This window comes from Bombus huntii, chromosome 2 (assembly GCF_024542735.1).
Source record: "Bombus huntii isolate Logan2020A chromosome 2, iyBomHunt1.1, whole genome shotgun sequence".
NCBI lineage: Eukaryota > Metazoa > Arthropoda > Insecta > Hymenoptera > Apidae > Bombus > Bombus huntii.
The window spans coordinates 7,964,704-7,986,236 of NC_066239.1; the positions used below are offsets into that span (position 1 = coordinate 7,964,704).

The 21,533-nt window shown below is 32.9% G+C and overlaps 1 protein-coding gene across 4 annotated transcripts in view; it reads left to right on the top strand.

Annotated features, from left to right (window-relative positions):
• Positions 1-21,533, top strand: part of LOC126878348 (potassium voltage-gated channel subfamily KQT member 1) — a 73,036-nt gene that overhangs the window by 39,235 nt on the left and 12,268 nt on the right. The window contains exons 4-10 of one of the 4 annotated variants that reach the window (XM_050641088.1): positions 3,572-3,698; positions 5,515-5,690; positions 5,956-6,096; positions 9,283-9,393; positions 9,994-10,200; positions 14,045-14,065; positions 19,052-19,299. In XM_050641088.1, coding sequence (XP_050497045.1) covers positions 3,572-3,698; positions 5,515-5,690; positions 5,956-6,096; positions 9,283-9,393; positions 9,994-10,200; positions 14,045-14,065; positions 19,052-19,299 — 1,031 coding nt within the window. The remainder of the gene's footprint in view (positions 1-3,571; positions 3,699-5,514; positions 5,691-5,955; positions 6,097-9,282; positions 9,394-9,993; positions 10,201-14,044; positions 14,066-19,051; positions 19,300-21,533) is intronic. The other 3 variants (XM_050641089.1, XM_050641090.1, XM_050641091.1) reach the window with 3 other exon arrangements.

The following is a 21,533-nucleotide window of genomic DNA, read 5'->3' on the forward strand; positions in this document are numbered from 1 at the left end:
TCAAGCTAAAAGGGTTTCTTCGTTCAGTTGAGAATAAACACAGCCAAATTGACAGAAACTTGAAAATGTTCAGATAGAAGTGCAGTGAGAACGGTATTTAACGGAATTGAGGTCGGAGGCGGGAAGGTCGACGCTGCGTTCAAATGTTAGATTAAAGAATAACGTTGATGGAATATGACTGGTGTACAATCGGAGAAAATAAATAAGTAAATAATGCCGTAAATGTTTCCAAATTAACTCTGCAAAAAATACATGTCGGTTTTGATCGTAAATATTTAATTTAATTTGAATTCTCGAATCGAACAACGCTGGAGAACGTACGTTACGCTTTCGGGCGATTCACTACGAGCTATAGTTTTTTTTTTTTTTTTTGGATATGAAATCTAATGTTTCACTATTTTATTCTTGTTTTTATGACCCTTTAATTATAACGTGATGCGCTACCGTGGCAATATTATCGGTAAGTATTTAGTAGTACCGACGCATTAAATATAAATTAATTTTCGCGTTTCCTACTATTGAAATACCTTTCATTCCATTTATTCGCCCTAAATTAAACACGATCGAATTATGCGAATACTATTTCGACACAAAGCCTTCTACTGTAATTGAAATTCCAGCAAGTTTTCGAAGTACACCCACTCTCTTCCGATACTGATGCGTCACGTTGTCTCAAAAAGCACCAAAAAGTAAAGACAATGATAGATTTTGAGGCATTCGGAAGGTATCGTAATTGTTTTTTCGAAAAGGAATTTTCCGTGTCCGTCTGTCCATGTCCATTGTCAGACGAGCCATAAATCTTACTTATGTACCACGAGTATACGCCATAAAAAGCTTTTTACGTGCGTATTACGAGCCTTGACACGTTACCATTTTCACCCTAATGATACATCCTGACTTCCGGTTTTCTTAGACAGATCTTGGCCTAAAAGTAAACGTAGGTGGACAGTTCCATCTCGTACATTTCTTAATAACCAGTTCCTTTTTATAACTAACATCGGTAATTAATCAAAGGATAGTATCTTCTGTTCCTTTGGTCAAGATATAATATAGTTATAAAATGATGAATAAAATTATCAATGACTATTTTATTTTATATATATCTGAAAATATTATATACGCTCGGCTTCTCCATATTAGGTATATATAAATTACTATATAGGTATAATTAAATTATATATAGGTATATATAATTACAAAAATAATATAATTATGATAATAAATATATAACAATACAACAATAATATTTAATTATATATATACCAATCGACAAAAAGTTCATTCACCCTTTTAATTACCTTCCGTCATTCAACGCTAATTCTATCTGTGAGATATTAACACCATGAACCATCCAAATCCAAACCAATCCAAATTTAATCCAAATGTCGAATCTAATTCTTAACATGTAGGTAAGTTAAACACTCTTACCATTATTATCTGTTATTGAATTTTAACACCATCCAGAATATCAACGAAGTATTCGTGCAAAATAGGGCTAAAAAAAAAAAGAAGAAAAATGTGAAAGTTTCACGGGACAGCAGACCATCGCGATTCTGTCATCGATGTCCCCATTTTTACAGGGCGTCGTATCATTGCAATAAAGGTCGTACAATCGATACAGCATCTCTATATGTATAGCATCGCGCTCGTTGTACATTTATTTTAAGAACAGGAGACTAATGATTCCGCTGCCTAGAAAGTCATCAAGGAAATGCCTTTCTCCCTGTTATTACAATTATCGATTATTCGAGGCAATTTACATCGCATTTTTCTCGCTCATTTAACCTATTGACTTGTTTATTCGCATTTTCGATGCGTTCGTCATTGATCGTTCAATGAAATTTGTTCGATGCTTGTGTTTATTCAAATATTTGTGTAGTATTATTCTGTAAATTTTTCTTCTTAATTCGAAGATGTTTTTTTTTTGTTTCCTTTTCCTCCTTGTTTTTCTAATAATAATAAATTATTATTCTTCTAATTTTATTTCTTCCGCGATGAAGAAACTAATTAAATTAAATTAAGTTCTTCGACGAGCTTTATCCAAACACTGTTTCAACGAAAACGCGAATGTTGCACTGCCAATATTTGTTGTAATACGAGTAAATGTAGCATGTTCTGTTGTAGAATTCAATAGAGATTTTAATTTCATTTTTTTAATTGATCCTCTTGATATGCAATTTTAATTCTGGAAGCTGCATGCAATATACGAACGATAAAATAAATATGAAACTTGCTAAACTGAAATTTATGGTAAATAAAACTTATCATCAACAGATCATTATGTGTGTGGAATTTATTTATCGCTTTCATGAAACGTCCTCTTGAAACTTTTAAACGTTATTATTGAAGGAACGCGTAAATCAATAAATTTTGCAACACCTGTACTTTCATATTACAAAGCATGTTTTATTATACGTGACATATTTCATCACACAGAACGCAATACAAAGTGTTTGAAATGTCAGAGATAAAACATGTGTGATGAAACGTGTTCGTGTGTATGTAAATCAGATACAAGATAAAATTGTTAAATAAGTTTCAAATTAAGTTTCAAAAATTAAAATCGTATAACGATTGATTTTCATCATTTTAAAGATTTTGTACTAAAAATTCCTATAAAAAATTGTATATAATAATACAATTAGACATATATAACGAAGAAGAACATCGAACTGAAAAACACGCGGCAACAACAAGTAAACAATTCCAATCAATCTGATTGAAACATATGGAACGTACAGTTAGAATATTCTTTGACAAAGTTATACATTCGAATCTAGTGGGCTGTTCAAATCTCTGTTAAAAAAGAAGTTTTCATGGTAACGTGGAGAATAAAGCGGCGTTTGAATTACGTGGAATGGAAAAAATGGTGAATGGAAGTTGAATGGTCAGAATGTACGGCATGTGGATACAAGTTGAACATGTGATTATCTAATATTTTTCATGCTCTACTGTTCGGAAAAACTGTTTGAACAATGTTTAAATTGTTTCTTTTTTATTTTTTTTTTTTTAGTTTTAACTGCATTTAACCACATTTACGTTATTACATTTTATATGTAATATCCAGAAACTGACATGCCTTATAAGTCCTATATTGTAACATTAAAAGCTCATATTTCCTTTTTGATATTCATCGATTTATTTCATTTTAAAACTTGCATATCCAATCTCAAACATTTTCTATTAGATGTACATGATTATATAAAAGCAAACATCAACTTTCACCTTAAGCATCGTACGTAAACCTGAATTAAATACTTGTTGTATTAGACGAAAATTCTGGTATCCGAGCTATTTTTCCTAACTTTCGTCCGCCTATTAATTCGGATACGAAATATCTTAGTACCTGCGATAAGATCCAAAAGTACTTCATTTTTTAAATCTTCCACATGCGCCTGGTGCGTTTTATATTTCAACATTAAAAACATCGTATTTTTTCTCAGTATCCATTGATCTATTTTATTCTAAAACTTGCACATTCGATCTCAACCATTTTCTGCCATTTTCGATTGAGAAGTTTGGCAAGTTAATTAAAAAGCCTTGCATTATGTACTCTCTTTCGTGTTTACAGGAAATATGTTTGGTGGTGTTCTTTGGCGTGGAATACCTAGTGAGGTTGTGGAGTGCGGGATGCAGATCGAAGTACATGGGTTGCTGCGGCAGGCTCCGTTTCATACGGAAACCGATTTGTATCATAGGTGAGTGCGTTTCGCTAATGCACGTCAAGTCCCGGTCTAATTAGTTCGCAGCCCAAGGGCTGATCCAATATTCGCGTTGATCGATTGTCGTGGCCGAAATTGAAACTTCCCCCGGTGACAAAACTGTTTGTCGGACTCGTGTCCCTGCTGATTTCATTACCGCACTTGTCATTCACTCGTTATCCATACGAGATATCCTCTCATCAAGTTCGATCGAACATCATATCATCAGGATATCCTACATTCTATAGTTCTATAAGTTGAATCTCTAAGTCGATTCTCCGAGTTGACCAACAAACAGAGAAGTCTATGGGTTCATGAGACACAATGATTTGTATTAAGCGTCAAAAGCTGAGATTATGATTTACCGATTAAGATATTATATTCTGATTGAGACGTATCGAATGGCTCGTCATTCATTGAGAGTTTTTTCAAAATTACTTTTCTGCAGTAGGATAACAAATATCATTTATGTTGAATATTATTTAATATTATTTAATATTAATATTATTATATTAATATTCAATATTATTATTTAATATTATTTAATATTCATACATGACAAATTTGTTACTTGGAAAATGATTTTTAAAATTTATCGAATGGCTTGTTTTCTGTTCAGATTTTCGTTAATATTCGAGTATGACAAATCTACTACTAAGAAACTGTCAGAAACGTTCCTGCTAAAATCGGAACGCAAACTTTCCAGAGTTTAGCGAATTATAGTCTTCGTATTAAAAGGATCGGTTTAATTCTTTCGAGTCTATGTTACAAGCATAAAAGTAAGATAAATTCGTAGCCTTCATCAAGTGCCAATTATCGAGTTAAGCCTCGTACATTACTTTTCCTTCTTCATTTCAATATATCGTTATCCTTTCTGAATTTTCTATAATTATATCTGCACGACCTTGATATTAAATAATCTTATTAAGGATATTTATCGCTAAAATATCTTATATTGATAAAATTCCGATCGATAATACCGAAATGTTTCACATCTATTCTAATATCGTGTACGCGATTCCATTGTGATTCATGAGCTATCCGACGTAAACTCGCTACGGGCGATGCTTCTCGTGCTGTTCACGTAATTGAATCGCGCGAAAGTATAATCGAGATCGTTCGAGAATGAACAGCGACGGCTTCGTGACGCGCGACTTGATTCGCAATCAAACGAACTTTACGAGCGTGGTAAATTGTAACACGGTGCCGGATATTAATCGGATCAGGCATCGCGTGTTTATCGGTAAGGCCGATTACACACGCTCGATTTCCATGGAGTGAATAACCAGCGTAGCGACGCGGAATGGCAAGGAAATGTCATCGGCCATGGATGTGCACGTATCATGGGTTATACCTGGCACTGTTTCAGACACAACACGATAGAATCGGTATTTTGTGAAACTGAATCATTTTGAGATATCATTTATCCGATTCAGGGTTAGCGGGGATGAGATGCTGCATATTTTGAAAAGTTCATACCTTGGCAAAATTCCGTTAAAAATAAATTAAAGTTGTAGTATATATATTTAAAAATTGAAATTTTTATATAGATTGCCTGACATTCTTTTTGTTATTTCTATTCTTCCGAATTTTGTTATCTTAAAATGTCTTTTTTTATTTTATACGTTAAAGAAATGAGTCTGTCTCGACCGTGTGTGTAATAATACAGCGAGTATACCAAATATCAATATAAAAATTGATACACTATCGTTACGCTAGTATGAACATTTACTGTCACTCCATATGAATTTTCTGTCCTATGATATCGATCGTTAATTGTCTCTTTTTGTTTCTTTCTGTTTTCTCTCTTCAGATTTAATCGTGGTGGTCGCGTCTATGGTGGTGTTGTCGGTGGGAAGCAATGGTCAGGTGTTCGCCACTTCCGCTATAAGAGGAATCCGATTTTTACAAATATTGCGGATGCTTCATGTCGATCGACAAGGTGGCACGTGGCGACTTCTCGGCTCCGTCGTTTTTATTCATCGTCAGGTACGTTAATCAATGTCTAAATTTAGATTCAATAAGTATTAATTATTGATTATATAGAATATTTTACGTTTTCTCGCGTTCTATTTGATACTTGTACCTATATCGAATGTTCTCATCGGGCTTATTACGCAATCAATACATACGTATGTTTACAGTTATTTAGGTCAATAATTTCGATAAATAATTTCATCGAGAAACGATTCCACTGGCCAGTGTAAAATAACGCGATGCTTCATCGTATTTTTTACGATTTCATACTTTTCAGGAGCTGATCACGACATTGTACATCGGGTTCCTAGGTCTTATTTTCAGCAGCTACTTCGTGTATCTTGCCGAAAAGGATGTTGTTGGACCCGATGGCAAGACAGATTTTTCCAGCTACGCCGATGCGTTATGGTGGGGCGTGGTATGTGATTTTTATTTTTAAATGCTTGCTTATTGTACAATTTCATAGCTTTATTAGCACTGGTACAAACTATTTTGTCATTCTAAGCGATATCATACACATGTATTTTGACGTCTCCTATGCACAGTCTGCCTGAAAAATATTTCCTTAAGTTTTATATTTCTTACGCTATTGTACAAAATGTATGAATGTTATCTACCAATTTTTATCGTCTTTTTGAGGTCACATTTACATATATATATATATATATATATATATATATATATATATATATATATATATATATATATGTAAACTTATGTGTATACTTACGTGTATATATATATATATGACACAACGTACAAATATGTATAAGGATGAACGATATGTGTATGTGTGGTATAGGATACGTGCAATTTTATGCGGATGAGAAAACAATAGAAGATGCGAGAACGAATGCGACATGAAAAAGAACTTTGTTGGAAAAAAGAATCGAAGATCGCATCGCGCGAGAAATGTTCTTGTACTTTTTCATTTTTTATCATTTTCCTTGCTCGTCTACTTTCTTTTGTTTAATAATTTCTACTTTCTTTTATATAATAATAGTTCAATAGCGATCCGAAATTACTTCAAATTCGCAGGAATAATCATTTCCGACGCAATTACGTATTTAAATTTACATTTTATTGGGGAATGTCTATAAAGCATTCACAGAAAGAGTTTGAATATAAATTTCGCCGTTATATTAGTTGATAAAATAATTGGACGACAATTATTTGAAGTATCTGGCAAGTTAATGTAATCGAGGGTAATCGATAGGTAACATCGAGTTCCATTGGCCGGATAATACGGTTAAATGAGGAGACACATACATATATGTACATACGTATAAATGTCAGAAACGTTGTATTAAATAAAACGAATTTTATCTCGAACCAATTGCCAATTATCATGAATTTGAAAACGTTAGACGTTTTAATTTGATAACGAGTATGTTGAAAGCCTAAATCTTGCATGATAGAGATAAGATGTATATAATTAGAGATTAAGATATATGTATATATAGTTTCGTTTAGTTTAAGTAAGTCACAAATGTTGTAAGATAATGAAATTTAGAAATAAAAGCTGAATTTTGGGAAATTTTATTTCACGAACGGTCTTGGAATATTTGGATTAAAATCTAGAAATACTTGTGTCTTTCAGTCAGATCTTTGATTTCAAAATTTCGAATTGGTTTCGGCGGGAATATTTTTGCAAATGGCTATACAAATATTCGGAAGCTTTCGTTTTAATCCACGAGTACGCATTTCTATCCATTTCTTTTCTTTACAACATCGGAGTGATTTTAACAAAGAAAACCATGGGATAAAACTTATTACTTTTATTGGGAACGATTAATAAATACAAATTCGTTGTTGGTTTATAGCTTTTCAGACGAGTACTTGTAACAAAATACAATTCTACCTACGATGAAACTTCGTGTATTGTCCTTTTTTCAGGTATACACATGTACAGCAATAAAGCGACTACATGTAGACGATTGGAAAATTTCATAAACAGCGGAACAGATGCAGTAGAATCTGTGTAAAGCTTGTTATCATATTCCCTTATTAATTATTAAACAGTTAAAAGCAGTTGTACTTTTGGGAATTTATGAAACGAATGCTTTTACTTTAAAATTATATGTTTACTTTTAATCAATTATCAAACTTGTTCTGATAACATCAAGGAACAGGAGATGCAGATGTTAACGACAACCTTTCTATATTTTTCTCAAAATTAGAAATTTTCTAAACAAACGATAAAACTCGAATTAAGATTAAATCAAATTGGAAAAGGCTTGAAATAAATCTTAAAGAAAAATTTAAACCACTGCAAATCATCGTTTGCGATCACTTTTATAAACTCGACGCTATTCGATAAACTCTGTAACTCAGAGATTTTTATAACGATCATTGCGAATAACTATGTAGGTTGTATAATATCAAGCAGATTCGAAGTAACGAAACCAAATATCTAGAGAAAGTATGAAAAACGTCTGTGAAAAGTCACTGCAAAATTGACAACGAATTGTCTGAATTTCGTAACGTCTATCAGAGTATCAAACTACATATGTGTATGTATATATTCATGCTCATTCACATAGCTCCACTTAATAATCTTCCAGCTCTTGCTCCACTCGTTCGATTTCTATTAACGCCAATAATTAATTGGAATCACGGATTTCTCCAGATTTTCGTCGAAACCAATTGAACTGACTCGATCGTACGGACGACTGTTTGTTAAGCGACTGCCGCTAATCATTCGGAAAATATGTCTGTATTTATAGCCGTTGTCGAACGGGCAGCAAGGATCGATGAAACCGAGGCCGAGAATTTAAATGTGGGCTTGATTAACGTCGCCTCGCGGATTGCCGCTGTTCAACCGCTGTCCGATTTTCCAGGAGACGGGAAATTCTCCTGGAATCGTTTCGCCGCGACTGAAAGGGACGCGGCGCGGAATTGAAATTTTAATTAGGTTGTTTTTCAATTTGGTGTTAATTACCACGCCGCGCTCAACCGGAACAGCCTTTAATAAATTACCTGTTGGCTAATGGCAGTGGCGCAATAACGCATAATATCAAATTTACGGTGAAATCGGAAATTACAATTTCTATGTTCCTTCCAATTTGATCGGCAGTGCTTTGAGGTTATCCTGCTGCGAATTTCAAATTCGTAATGAGTATATTGGTTTTACAGGTGTACATGTATTTCCTGCGGTTTCATCTCTTGTGCGCTTCCTCTTTTTTTTTTCTTTATTATACATTTATTTTCGAATTTTACTTTTGACGTTATTTTCTTCGAATGCCAGTTGTTGGTTCTCTTTTTAAATTTAGCGAAATTGTTGCTTCAGTCGTGCAAGCTGTACAGTGGTTTGTTAATTTTCTTGACATTATTTCTTCTTCCTTAGTCAACTGTTTTATACAGTTTTATACAATATATAGTGTTAAGAGAAAATATATTTCTTTTATTTGTTTGCGAGGAAGTGTGATGTTGATAAAATGGCTATCATAAAGACAGAAGCAATCGTTACCACGTTTTTATGATGTTAGAAGTTACGATGAAAATTATTTAAGTAACTTTTTTTAAACGAAAGTACAGATTCTCTTTCTTCATTTTCAGAATGCTTGAACTCTTCTAACGAGAAATAATTTTATTTCTTTTTCAGATTACCGTGACCACGATCGGTTACGGTGATACTGTCCCACAAACGTGGATGGGAAAAATAGTCGCTTCGTGTTTCAGCGTATTCGCCATATCCTTTTTCGCACTTCCAGCCGTAAGTATAATTCTAGCGTTATACATTCTTCCACATATTTTCCACTTTGATTTCTTGCGTAAATTTTTTATTTTAATCGTCGATATTTCTAACGTTAAAAAGAATATTCTGAAAGGAACAATTTCTTATTTTCGAAAACAAGCATTATACGTATTTTCCAATGATAGTAAAACAAACTGTTATAACAATTGTACCGATAGTTGGATTGTTGACATTCGCATTAACACGTGGACTGCTGATGACGCAACTGTGGCGTCATGATCTACGTGCTTCCGAAAGCGGATGACGCTACGTTGGCGTCAGTAGCTAATGATCTTCAAATGCCATCGAAAACAGATTGACAAGATTAAGATTATTAAGTTACTTATATAAATAGTTTCAAGACTAATTTCACTCACAATGGAGGGCCACGCAGTCAACGTGTTAAGAGATAAAACACAAACGAGCTGTTCACAGGCAAAAGTGGCTAACTCCACTTTTTGAAAGTTTTTAAATTTTACTGCCAAAGCACTCGATCGATGCTTAATCTTATATAATTTCATCAACTGCCTCTGTTTCTTGTTTCGTGGAATTCAGCGATTTGGTAAATACGCGTTTCAGGGAATATTGGGCTCTGGTTTTGCACTAAAAGTCCAGCAAAAACAACGACAAAAACACTTCAACAGACAGATACCAGCCGCTGCGATGTTAATACAGTGTCTGTGGAGGTGCTACGCTGCCGACAAAGCCATCAACAGCGTGGCCACGTGGAACATCTACATCAAAGATCCAACACCAGCCGGACAACCGTCCACACCTTTGGGAAAGGTAAGATTTCGCGATTTTTTGGCCCGAGTTCAGTGGCAGTAGCTACTGTAGCCGTTGATTGTTGCTGTTTCTAGTTGCTTACGAATCGTCTAATTGGACGTTGACGATTGCGATATTCGTTCTTTGCCGTTCTTTAGGCCGGGATCATTTCAGTCATTCTTGTTTTCAATGACGGACCGGATTCAGAATATCACGATTGGAGACTTGGTTGATGTTTATTTTCGTTGAACAGATTACGGTGGATGTTACTGTAAAATGGTAGATGTGTAGTTATAATGTGTCGATGTTTGAAAGTCGTTGAATGTTATCAGCGTTAAAAGTTGTAAGCGAGAGTCAGTAGTGAAAGTTTGACAGTTTAGTGGAAGTTTCGTATTAAATTTGTTTATTGATGAATTTTATGTAAAAGTCTGTGTAGAGAAATGCTTGCGTAGAAGGAAATCTTTGTCGAGAAATTAAGAATTAAATTCCATATTTTCGATATGAATCTGAACTTTGTGTGGCATTTAAATTCTGTATATATTTTGGGAAGTTTGTAGATTATTGTACAGAATAACATATTGTTTCAAGTATAGTCATATATTTGGTACATATTTATTTCTGATATATGTTTATAGATGAAAGATCGTTCTAGCTATTTCAATGTGCATTTTTTCGAAAATTTTGTTCACACAAATCTCACACATGTAAATCAAACGAAGATATTTTTAAAACGAATAATTATCAAATAAAAATGATATAAAAATTTGAAAGTAATTTAATTTGATTTTTTACATCACTGATTCGAGTAAAGATTACAATGATTGAAAATTAAATATGAAACAACGATGTCTGACTATTTTGAGAATGAGAAAAGTTACAGAAATTCATAATTTTACAGTAACATATGCGCTTATCTGTTGCAACAATAGGAAAAACATCGAGCTAGTTTCCTTTCTTTATGTTCTGAATATTCCTTTCTCACAATTGAAATTTCGTTTGATTTTCCTGCCGTATGTGAGACGGCGTTGCCTCGTTTGATCTCGGTAAACTATACCAAATTTCAGAGAATTCAGTTACGAAAGAGATTATTCGCTTTTATTTTCGTTACAAGGTAACGTCATCAGTCTATGATATTTTCCTTAAAGAAACAATATTACTTGGTAATTTGTTTATGTACGTACGTTCAACTATTTCAAACTGTTTTCTTATTCTATTTTATATGGGATTGTATTAATTAAATATTACCGAGATTTTTCGAGTTGGTATACAACATAAAACGTTTTTAAAATGACATTAGAAAATTTACAGACGTATCATCGTCAAAGCAATCCAAATATAGTTTGTAATTTATGTATAAAGTATTTGTATAATTTTTTGTATAAAACAAATGTTTTTATAATAATCTATACGACACTTTATGCTGTTATTTTATGAAATACAAGACGAGATTTAGTTTTTTGGCATAAAAATCTTTCCAAATATTATCCTTCCAAAATTCCTCAAAACTTAATAAACGATGCACTATAAACTATTTTGGAAAATTCTATCATGCATAATTTCATTTATGCGTAACGCAACAGTGAAGATGAATCTTACTAACACGTACCAAAATTCCAATCTCAAAATTAATAAGTAAAAGTAAATAACGAAGCGCGTAAAGTGAGGTAATGATTTTCCGCAGTCTTAATTTTTCAAATGTATATCTGTGATTTTCCGACGTCATTTCAAAAACAACCTGCTTATATCAGAGTTCTCGTTCGAGTTTGGTATCGATAATGAATTGTTTGGATTGAAGGTACTTATTGGCATGTTGATTCGTTAATTACCGTTAAAATTGAGAAAATTTGCGACTTCCATTAAAACTGATGAGATAAAAAATAGAAGAGAAAAAAAGAGAAAGAGAACGAAAAGAAACGTTAATTAATACGGAGATACACGAAATCCCGTGAAATTAGTATCGATCGCAGGACTTCGATTATCCCACAGGGTCATGCAAATAATTTGGCAGTGGATGTATGCAAGCAGAGAATGCGAATTCTGCTCTGTGTTTTTAATGTGCCGTTCAATATATTCGAAATATAATAATAACTGAGTGTTGCTCGTGATTATTCGTGTGTTGATGCAGTTTCAAATTACGCTTGAAAGCTTCTGTATTATTATATTTTCTCAGTTTTCTGTCGTGGCACGAGAAAAATCTCGCTTCTCTATTGTTTATCCGAACCCTCCTCTGTTGCGTTCATTATTTCATCGTTGAGAAAACGAATTACATCGATTTCTTTCGTAGGGATCGTTTGCCTCTTAACGAAGCGTTAACTTCCGTTTCGTTTGTTCACGAATTTCCGAAACGCGCTGTAATTTGCCGTGTAATCGAATTAGGGATGGTCTTTTGCCTATAACAAAAGAGAAATTGCGAAAAAGATCCCTTTTACCTGCAAAGAACTTTTTGAATGGTTCATTGATTAATGTACATATTTAGTTTCGTGGATTAATAACAGAAATTCATTTTATTCACTGATAAACGTTATATGAATGTGTTAAAGAATCTCAATTAAATTGGAAGAATTTTATTCGCAGGTATTTAAATATAATCGAAAATAGTTTGATGTTCATTTGTCTGAGAAAGATTAGCGTTTCCTTTTTTTTCAAAATTTGAAAGTTGTTTCTTAAGAGTCAAAAAAATTATTTTTATATTTAAGTAGACACAAGTGTACAAATTTGCATTACAAGGAAAGTTAATAAAAATTTTATTGTATTTTTGAATAGAATACGATTAATGTACATTTTTATCTATTATATCATAAACAAACATCTCTCGTTCGATTACATTAGAAGGACGATTATTATTTTTGGCATCGATCATGTGCAATTTAATTTTAAGTGAATGCTTAATTGTATTTGTTTATGTATTTTTTCTTTGTAATGAATCATGCAACATTTTATCAAAAGGAAGCTCAAGAGAACTTGAGTCATCAACTGAATAAAGGCTTTTCATTTCTCGATAATATTTAACATTTTTTCATAAACCTTGCTTTCAAAACTCTGATTAATCAAGTGTTATGCAAATCGCTTCTCGCATCTAGGTACTGCTTAAAAATGAAAAAAATTTTTAATTTAATTTTTTTTGGTATCAAATAACCGATACGACTTAATTTAAGTTTGTATCATATTCGGGTACGTATCAGTTCAAGAAATATATTATATTTAAAAAATTTGTTCCTAACCATGCTGTTTTTAATGTAACTTTTTTAAACGTAATATCCTTGGCAGTAATTTAATTATTTCGCTTAGAAAATTGTATTTGTTAATATTTTGTGGCTGATGCAAATTATTATTTTTCCTTTTTGTTTCTTCTTGCTCAGCTGCCATCGAACACAATGTCCATAGACAATAGAAATATAAAAAATGATAAATTAATTCTACAGAGAATAACGAGTATACAAGGGGAGAACATTATTTTCAAATGTAATATATTAATAAACATAAAGAAACTCTATATGAATAAATAAATGAATCGTGCCAAACAAAGGTTTATGAATTATAAATTAATTTTGTGAATATTTCAAGCAAAGCTCTACAGTTTGAAATATACGAAATTTTCAAATAAATTCGGCACACAGGAATTTCATGGAAAAAAGAAAGAAATTCTACGCCGGAAACATCAATATCTATCGCATCTGCTGCCAAAAATTCGCGCGTATTACAATATATCCCATTATGTTCGCTCTTTCTGTTCCGTCCTTTCTTCTCTCATACGCTCACCTGTCGCGTTTTTATTAATTCCATTAAAATTTATATCATCTACATACAAAAAACATCTCTCCTTTCTCTGATACGATATATATAAAATGTACCTAATATATTTCAGTTGATTTGTGTAAAGAAGATGGTATGTAAAGGCTATTTAGATTTATTTCAATTTTTACTCTTTTGCATGTTTATTTATTTACCAATTTATTATTCACTTTTCCTTGTCACGTAACGGGAACCTATCGCGTTTTCGGAATCACTGGCCACACGCGAGTCTGTTGAATGTTTCAAATATTAAAATTTAAGTGATATATTTTAGTCGATAATCACTTTCAGCTTCAATTGACACCACACACACACACACACACACAAACACACACACAAGCAAACAAACACGGAATTTGAGATCGATATCGACTACTTTTTTTCTCAATTTTCGCGACATATTTGTCCAGATATGATTTTGTTATGTTAAATAACTCGATCGTCGAGTATATAATAAATCGACAAAATTTACTCTATACGCTTTTTAGCAATTTAAGCTTCGAAGCAATTTGCATTATTAATGAAATATGTTGCTGTAAAATGATTGCAAGTGATTAAAACACGTGACTGTTGTAAAATACATATTCATAGAATAGATACGCTGGTGATTTTGTTTAAAAACAGTATTTACGAAAGCAAGACGCGATCATTGGCAATTCTATGCGTAGTATAATACACCCTGTATAACGCGGGGAGGGGCGAGATATTCGCGATAATTCGCGGAAAGGCTCGTTTATTCGACGTATAATACTTATTGCTCTTCTTTCTATGTATGTATCTATATTGTTGTGTTTTTATTCTATATTGCACTTATATTAAGCTTCGTTTTACCACTTGGATCGTGAAAAATAATAATGATCTGCGCTATGCAATGTATTTCTATCGCGTCACACATTATTGTGCATGAATTCTAATTGAGTGTATGCGGTGTCTTTGTGCAAAATATATGTGCGACGCTTTCACGTACAGGGTGTTGAGAAAGTCGAGGATATTTCATAAAAGTTGTCTGATCGTTTGTATATCGTGTCTTGACATTTTTTGATTGTGATTTGTTAGAAATAAAAGTGGGTAGAGAAATTTCTTTAAACGCGTACAATTATATTATTTTTGTCATTCGTATTTAAGCGCTTCATGTGAGTAATCTATTGGCAATTTGTATCGCTTCGATGCTTAAGTGGAGAGTACTTAATCATGTTCGACGAAGTTAAAGTTGCAGTATCGCTTGATAGCTACTTATAAGCTTGTATATGAATTATTTATTTCGTTTCATTGGTTTCGATCAATTTTCAGTTCCTTTTCTCAGTTTCCTGAGTATTTTATAGTTCTTTTAGATGTATGTTACGTTGGGCTTTGACAAACGTAAACAATTCTAGAACATTGTAATCTATGTCCTTAAGAGAAACCTGCGTACGTAGCAATGTTATTGTTTTAATGAATTTCAAATGTTGAAAAGGAAAATATATTTCGATGTTAGAAATCGATATAATATCACCACCTTTAGATATAGCATAATCATTACACGGATTGAAATATAAAAAAAAGTTTGAGTTTAACAGTTACAGATGAAAAATTCGTAAGTTTCAGGTAATGCTACACTACATGTTAATCTTAACAAGTATTCTTGATATTATTGACATCCTGTACGCACAATATGAACCGACACAACACTGGTGATAACAACTCTGCTTTAAACATAATTATCTTAAAAAGGAACATTTTTCATATTCCAATAACTCAGTTCTATAACTCTACATGATATTAAAATACCTATTACAAAATTAAAATATTCTGATTTTATTCATGTTACAATATAATTTAATAGCGATGGATAGTAGATGGTTAATTACATTATTAGTGCCTATGTATAAAATATTACAAGCGCACTGCAATTGAATTGCTTGCTAAATATGTATACTTGCTAATATCTTTATTAAAACCTATAATTACAGAATATAAGAGCCATGCGAGCAGTGGATACCTAAACACATTTCTAGGTGACTTTTGGTCTCTTATTATATTATTATTACTCACTACCACTAATATCTAATTACATTACATAACATTATTACTAATATTATAAACTAATATCTATTAACAACTATTTTTATTACGTTATCATTATTTCCTATGCAGAACAGATAAAAAATACAAGAAAAAAGATTTCATTTACGTATCCTTCCCTTTAAAAGAAGTTTATATTCTATAGAAAATATACGTAAGTAGGAACTTCCCTATTTCTTTTCTCATTAATTTTTAATTTATTGATCGAAATTTATATGTAGTTGGAAATATAAAAAAGAAACTTGAACGTGTAGTGGTATTTGTAAAGCGATGCACAATCGTAATATCGTTTCGAGGCATTTGAAGCAGAGTCGTTTCACCGATTCGGTGCACAGTGTACGTCTCGCCATTTTATTTTCGCGTCAGCTTGCAAAGCAAAGAAACGAACGCGTTCGCGGGGAACGAGAATTTACGCTCGTCGGCTGTCACGGTCGTCGCTCGAATATTTCCGTTGTCGTTTTCCTTTCTGTCTCGTGCGATTGTTTCCTGAATCTTGATAGAACGTTTCATTGTCCATGCTAAACATTTACAGCTTTCACGCTGGCAAATAGGATTGAATACTAAAACGCACTGAGACATGACGGTACTTTCTCACCTTTTTCATCTGACGTCTTTTCCCAATGAATTTCCTTTTCCTGGTTTCTTCGGACTTCTCTCACTTGCTCACTTTTCTTTCGTCTTTCTATCACTTTATTTTCACGTATGTTCGATTCGTTGATTTGATTTAAAGGTTACAACACATCGGTTTATGCGAACTGAACTGTCGAGTGCAACGTTTCGATTACTTTTAAATTAGATTAGAATAAGTTTGTGAGAAATTTTTGTTATGTTCTTCCATAATAAATATCGTTTATCGGGATTAACAATATCAATAAGTTTAAAGTGAATGAAATTGTTCAATCAAACTAAGAACCATCCAAATCGATACATCCAAAAGATACTAAACTTTTTGGCTAGTAGGAGGTATCGAACCTCTTTGTTGATAGTTTCCAAATTATCGAAACTATTCGAAAATCAAATTATCGTCAAGAGCTACGTAAACTCACGATCGATTCATCTTGAATGCTAAAACTTTCTTCGTAAAGATTTCGCGAGTAGACAAGTTATGTCGATTACGGAAGTTTTATGAATCTTTATCCCGTGATATTCTTCCAAAACCCTCCATAAGTACTTAACGCGTAGAGCCTAAGGAAAAATGACGTTAATGCGTAGTTATATTGCCTGCTCCAAGAGCAGATTTGAAAACCGATGCTGACCTACTTTCGTTCCTGTACGGAAAAAATTCGATAAGTCTGAAAAGGAGAGGAACAGTTTCATCGTCCGTGGGTCTTGTTTTTTCTTCCCGGTACGGTAAACAATTCGTTTTCCAACTTTTTCTCCCCTTGTGGAAACGTACAACGATTACCGTTCCATATGATGCGACGAATGTTGCGAAAAAGAATTTCAAACGAGTCTCTCAGCCTCTTGTTAATTAATTTCTAAACGTTACCCTATTTACCTTATTCCTTTCTTGTTTTTATTTTAATGCAGATGCAATTAGATTGCTGTTAGGTTAGTTTTTTTTTTCTTTGGATAGATCGTTTACCGATTTATTTTTAAAGTTTTATTATTTTTAATTGGCCTTTCTTCATCCGAGGAAATAGTTTAATGAGACTGATATTTGTGCCTCCGCAATATTTTTTCGTAATTTATTCTATAAAATTGATAAATGTCTGGTATCTAATGCGTAAATGGCACGCACACACATATATATTCATATTATCATTATTATTATATATACATATAATATCTTTTCATTTTTATTCAAATTCACGAATGTAGTGTCAACAATTTTCCATTATTTCCTCCTAATACCATTTTATCCACATAAACGATTTCATGACTGATTTACGAAATATTTTATTCGACTTACAAAGAAGATTGGCAACAAGCTGATACTGCGTGGATTTCAAATGGAGATCAGGTCCCTTTAGAATAGTATTTCCGCATTTTTTCAATCTCATCTCATTTAGCAATCTCATCAGGAGTTCTGTACGCTATCAATATGGCGTCATTAAACTTGCGCTAATAATCAGGGACGAATCTCGAAGCAGGATAGTACCGCGTGATTAATCTGATGAAAACTGAAATTGCCAGAGAACTGCCACATTCGAATCAATGTACGTATGTTTCGTTTCCTTTGTCACTACTACTTGATGAGATACAAAGCGGATCATGCATTTGGTCAAACTATAAGGAAGATTCACACGTTTTCTGTAATCCCTATACACGTAGTAATTAATTTATTATTTCATTTTATGTTAACACGTTACAGAGTCATTCGTCACAATCTCGTTTCACTGAAAAACATCCTCCATAGTGAATGTGTCTCGTTCAAAGTTATTGACGAAGTCTGCATCTTATTCCAATCATTTGTGTATCTGACCATTATATTATCATACCTATAGAATGTTTGCTCTTAAGAGAGATTAATCGAAGTGAATACAAGAAATTCCCCTTTTCTCGGAGTCATCAAACTCACGTAGCTGAAAGAAGCAATGCATCCGGAATAGCTCCAATATAGTAACACATTCCGCACATGGCTCACAGATGACCTATATCGAACTTTTCCCTCATTAATCTTTAGGCCATTTAATATTCTGACAATAAAGATACGCAAAATCGTAAAGTCACTTCAGTCGTAACATCTGTTTGATGACAAACTACGTAAAATTGCTGCAACACGGAATATGTTAAGAATCTGTTCCGAGTGTATGATGAAAACCCAGGTGCAGATTTCTGCCAATACCTATGGATGCTATCTATATGGATACTATCCGTCCATTATTAACGAAAATCCTGAATAATATCGCGGCAGCCGAACGAGCTTAAATTTTCAGTGCACAGATATACCGCCGTTGGCGAACTAGGGAGCTTTTCAGATGGATCCGTGTTCGGGGCCGAGCTGTGGCGCTCGCTAGTAGGGATAGTGCATGTTGTGTTCGACGTGTGTTGTAATGGGAGGGCACCGGGGGTTCAGTCTCTGATGATCCAGGTGGCAAAAAAGGCGAGCGTACTGAAGAGGCGAAAATCGAGGAACCGGATGGACGTTCAACAACAGCAACAGTTACCGCCGGTTACGATATCCGGTGGTGTGTCCAGTGGCGGTGCTACTGGCGATGCCGGGGGTCAGAATGACAACCAACGGATGGAGAACGAGGGCGACGTAATCTTCTACATGGAGGAACCGAAGGCTGGTACACCTAATCGTGCTAGACGCGACAATCGGTGAGTCGAGGCATCGATTGTTCTTTTTTGTTAATTTAGTAAAGCTGACGAATGTTGCTGGTAGGAGCGGAAAATGAACATGTTAAGCGCCGTGTTGGTTATGGGTAACCGATAGTATACTTTGGTAGTTGGTTTGGTAACCATTTTGCTTGGAATTCTTTTCCATTAATATTTGTATAATGTACGATAAGTTTATTTTAAAGTAAAAAAAATCTGTTCATAAATGTTAATCCAAACCAATAAATCTTGATAACAAGATAGAAAATCTACGATCATGACATTGATAACCCAATATGTTATAATTTTAGATCTTTTATCTTATTAAATCAATGCCAATCTTTGATTGATTCCTTTTATAGTGACAGTTGATTGTACACGTGAAAGGTACACAATTTTTGCAACTGATTTTAGAATCAACGAGAAATCAATAAATACGATTTGACTCGTTAAAGTTAAAGATGAAATTTCACTTCCTTTAAATTCATTACACTGCAACTGTGTATATTTGAATAATTCGAATAAAATAATCCGGATAATGAATTGACCCCTGAAAATAGGAATTCACTAACTCACTGCTTCATTAACAATTTCACTTTCCAATAATATGAATTAACGTTCGAACAAACAGATGTAAGTTCCATCCAATACATTTACATAGAAACTTTAATTTTCAGTTTGTATCTTTCTATTAGAATAGAATTTATATCGATCTAATGATATTATTACATTGATAAGCAATTTTAGGTTTCACTAAAATGCTTTATTCGACGAAGATTTAAAGAAATTTACAAACTACGAATTTAGATTGCTCATTGTTGCTTAGTGATCTGACAATATTAATTAATTATTTTTTCTTTATTCTTTATACTTCTTTATTTTTATACATTATTCGACTTTGAGTACATTTTTATTACCTAGATAACAATACTTTACTTTTACACTTACTTACAATAGATTACTTAGACAAATTTTTTGCATCATATTATTATTAATTAATTATATATATTGTATATATAAATACATATTAAGTAGAATAAAATATGACAAAATGGCATAATATAAAAGGGATTTGTAGGTTTGCACCAATCAATATCTGATAAATAATCTTCGGATTATCGCGGTTATTCAAATTTCAGTTTCAGTAATAAATCTTTTAATGAAGTTATTTTCTTTTTTTCATAGTAAAATACTTTTACTGGCCACTTTTAATTTCGGATTAAATAATTTGGAATATCGTACACAGACTCCAATCGATCTACAGATTAGACACAAATAGCTTTGGTATTATACGAGGAAATTAAACAAAAATCACATTTCATTCAACGTTTTATGATACAGACCATCGATGCGGGCGTTTCATTCAAAACTTCGAGCCACGGTTCCATAACTTTCAATATTATTCAGTTCTCAAATAAACTTGCAAATTGAGTTCTATAGTCTGCGCTTGGAAATGAGGTCCCGCGAACTTATTGAATTTTTAAATAAGCCTCTGGAATATCCAATTTTGAAATGACCAGTGAATCGACAAGATACAAGCTATAGATAATGAATTTTTCTTTTATAGCTCTATCATTTTAACGAGTCGGGCAAAAATGGCCTAATGTAAATGCGACTTTAATAAAAATATTTGTTCCTACCATCAAGAACGTTTGATTATACAGTCGTCTTTATTTTAATATTCTGGTTATCTTTGTAAAATTAATCGACCGACTTTACTTCGAGAAATTATTCTTATTTAATTGAGTTTCAGATTATGGTGGATTTTCTTTGCTAACTATGGTATTGTTGCATTGTAACGAGGAATAATGATATTATCCCCTTACTGTGTTCATACGAAATCTCGTAATGTTTTCTTTTTGCGGAACGAAACATAAAACGTTGATGTGAAAATGAAAAGAGTAATCTAAGCAGTAGTCTAGTTACTTAATTTTGAAATTCGCTCCAGAGAGAAGCTTAGAAGCCGACAGATATAACAATTCCGACGATTTAATATTTAAAAATTTATACATGCATTTAAAATATATTCGAACAAAAATCTTCTAAATAAATTCTTCTTATAAACCCTTCGCTACTTTCTCTAACAATGGTCTTCTAGCTGTACGTACATTTTTTTTTCTTGTATTGATCCGCCGACTTTAGACAATAGATAACTGGTGCGAAAAGATCTCATTTACTCGAGCATCAAACGCTCGTAAAATGGAGCATGTGAAGTGTGCGTAAGGGTCGGGAACGGA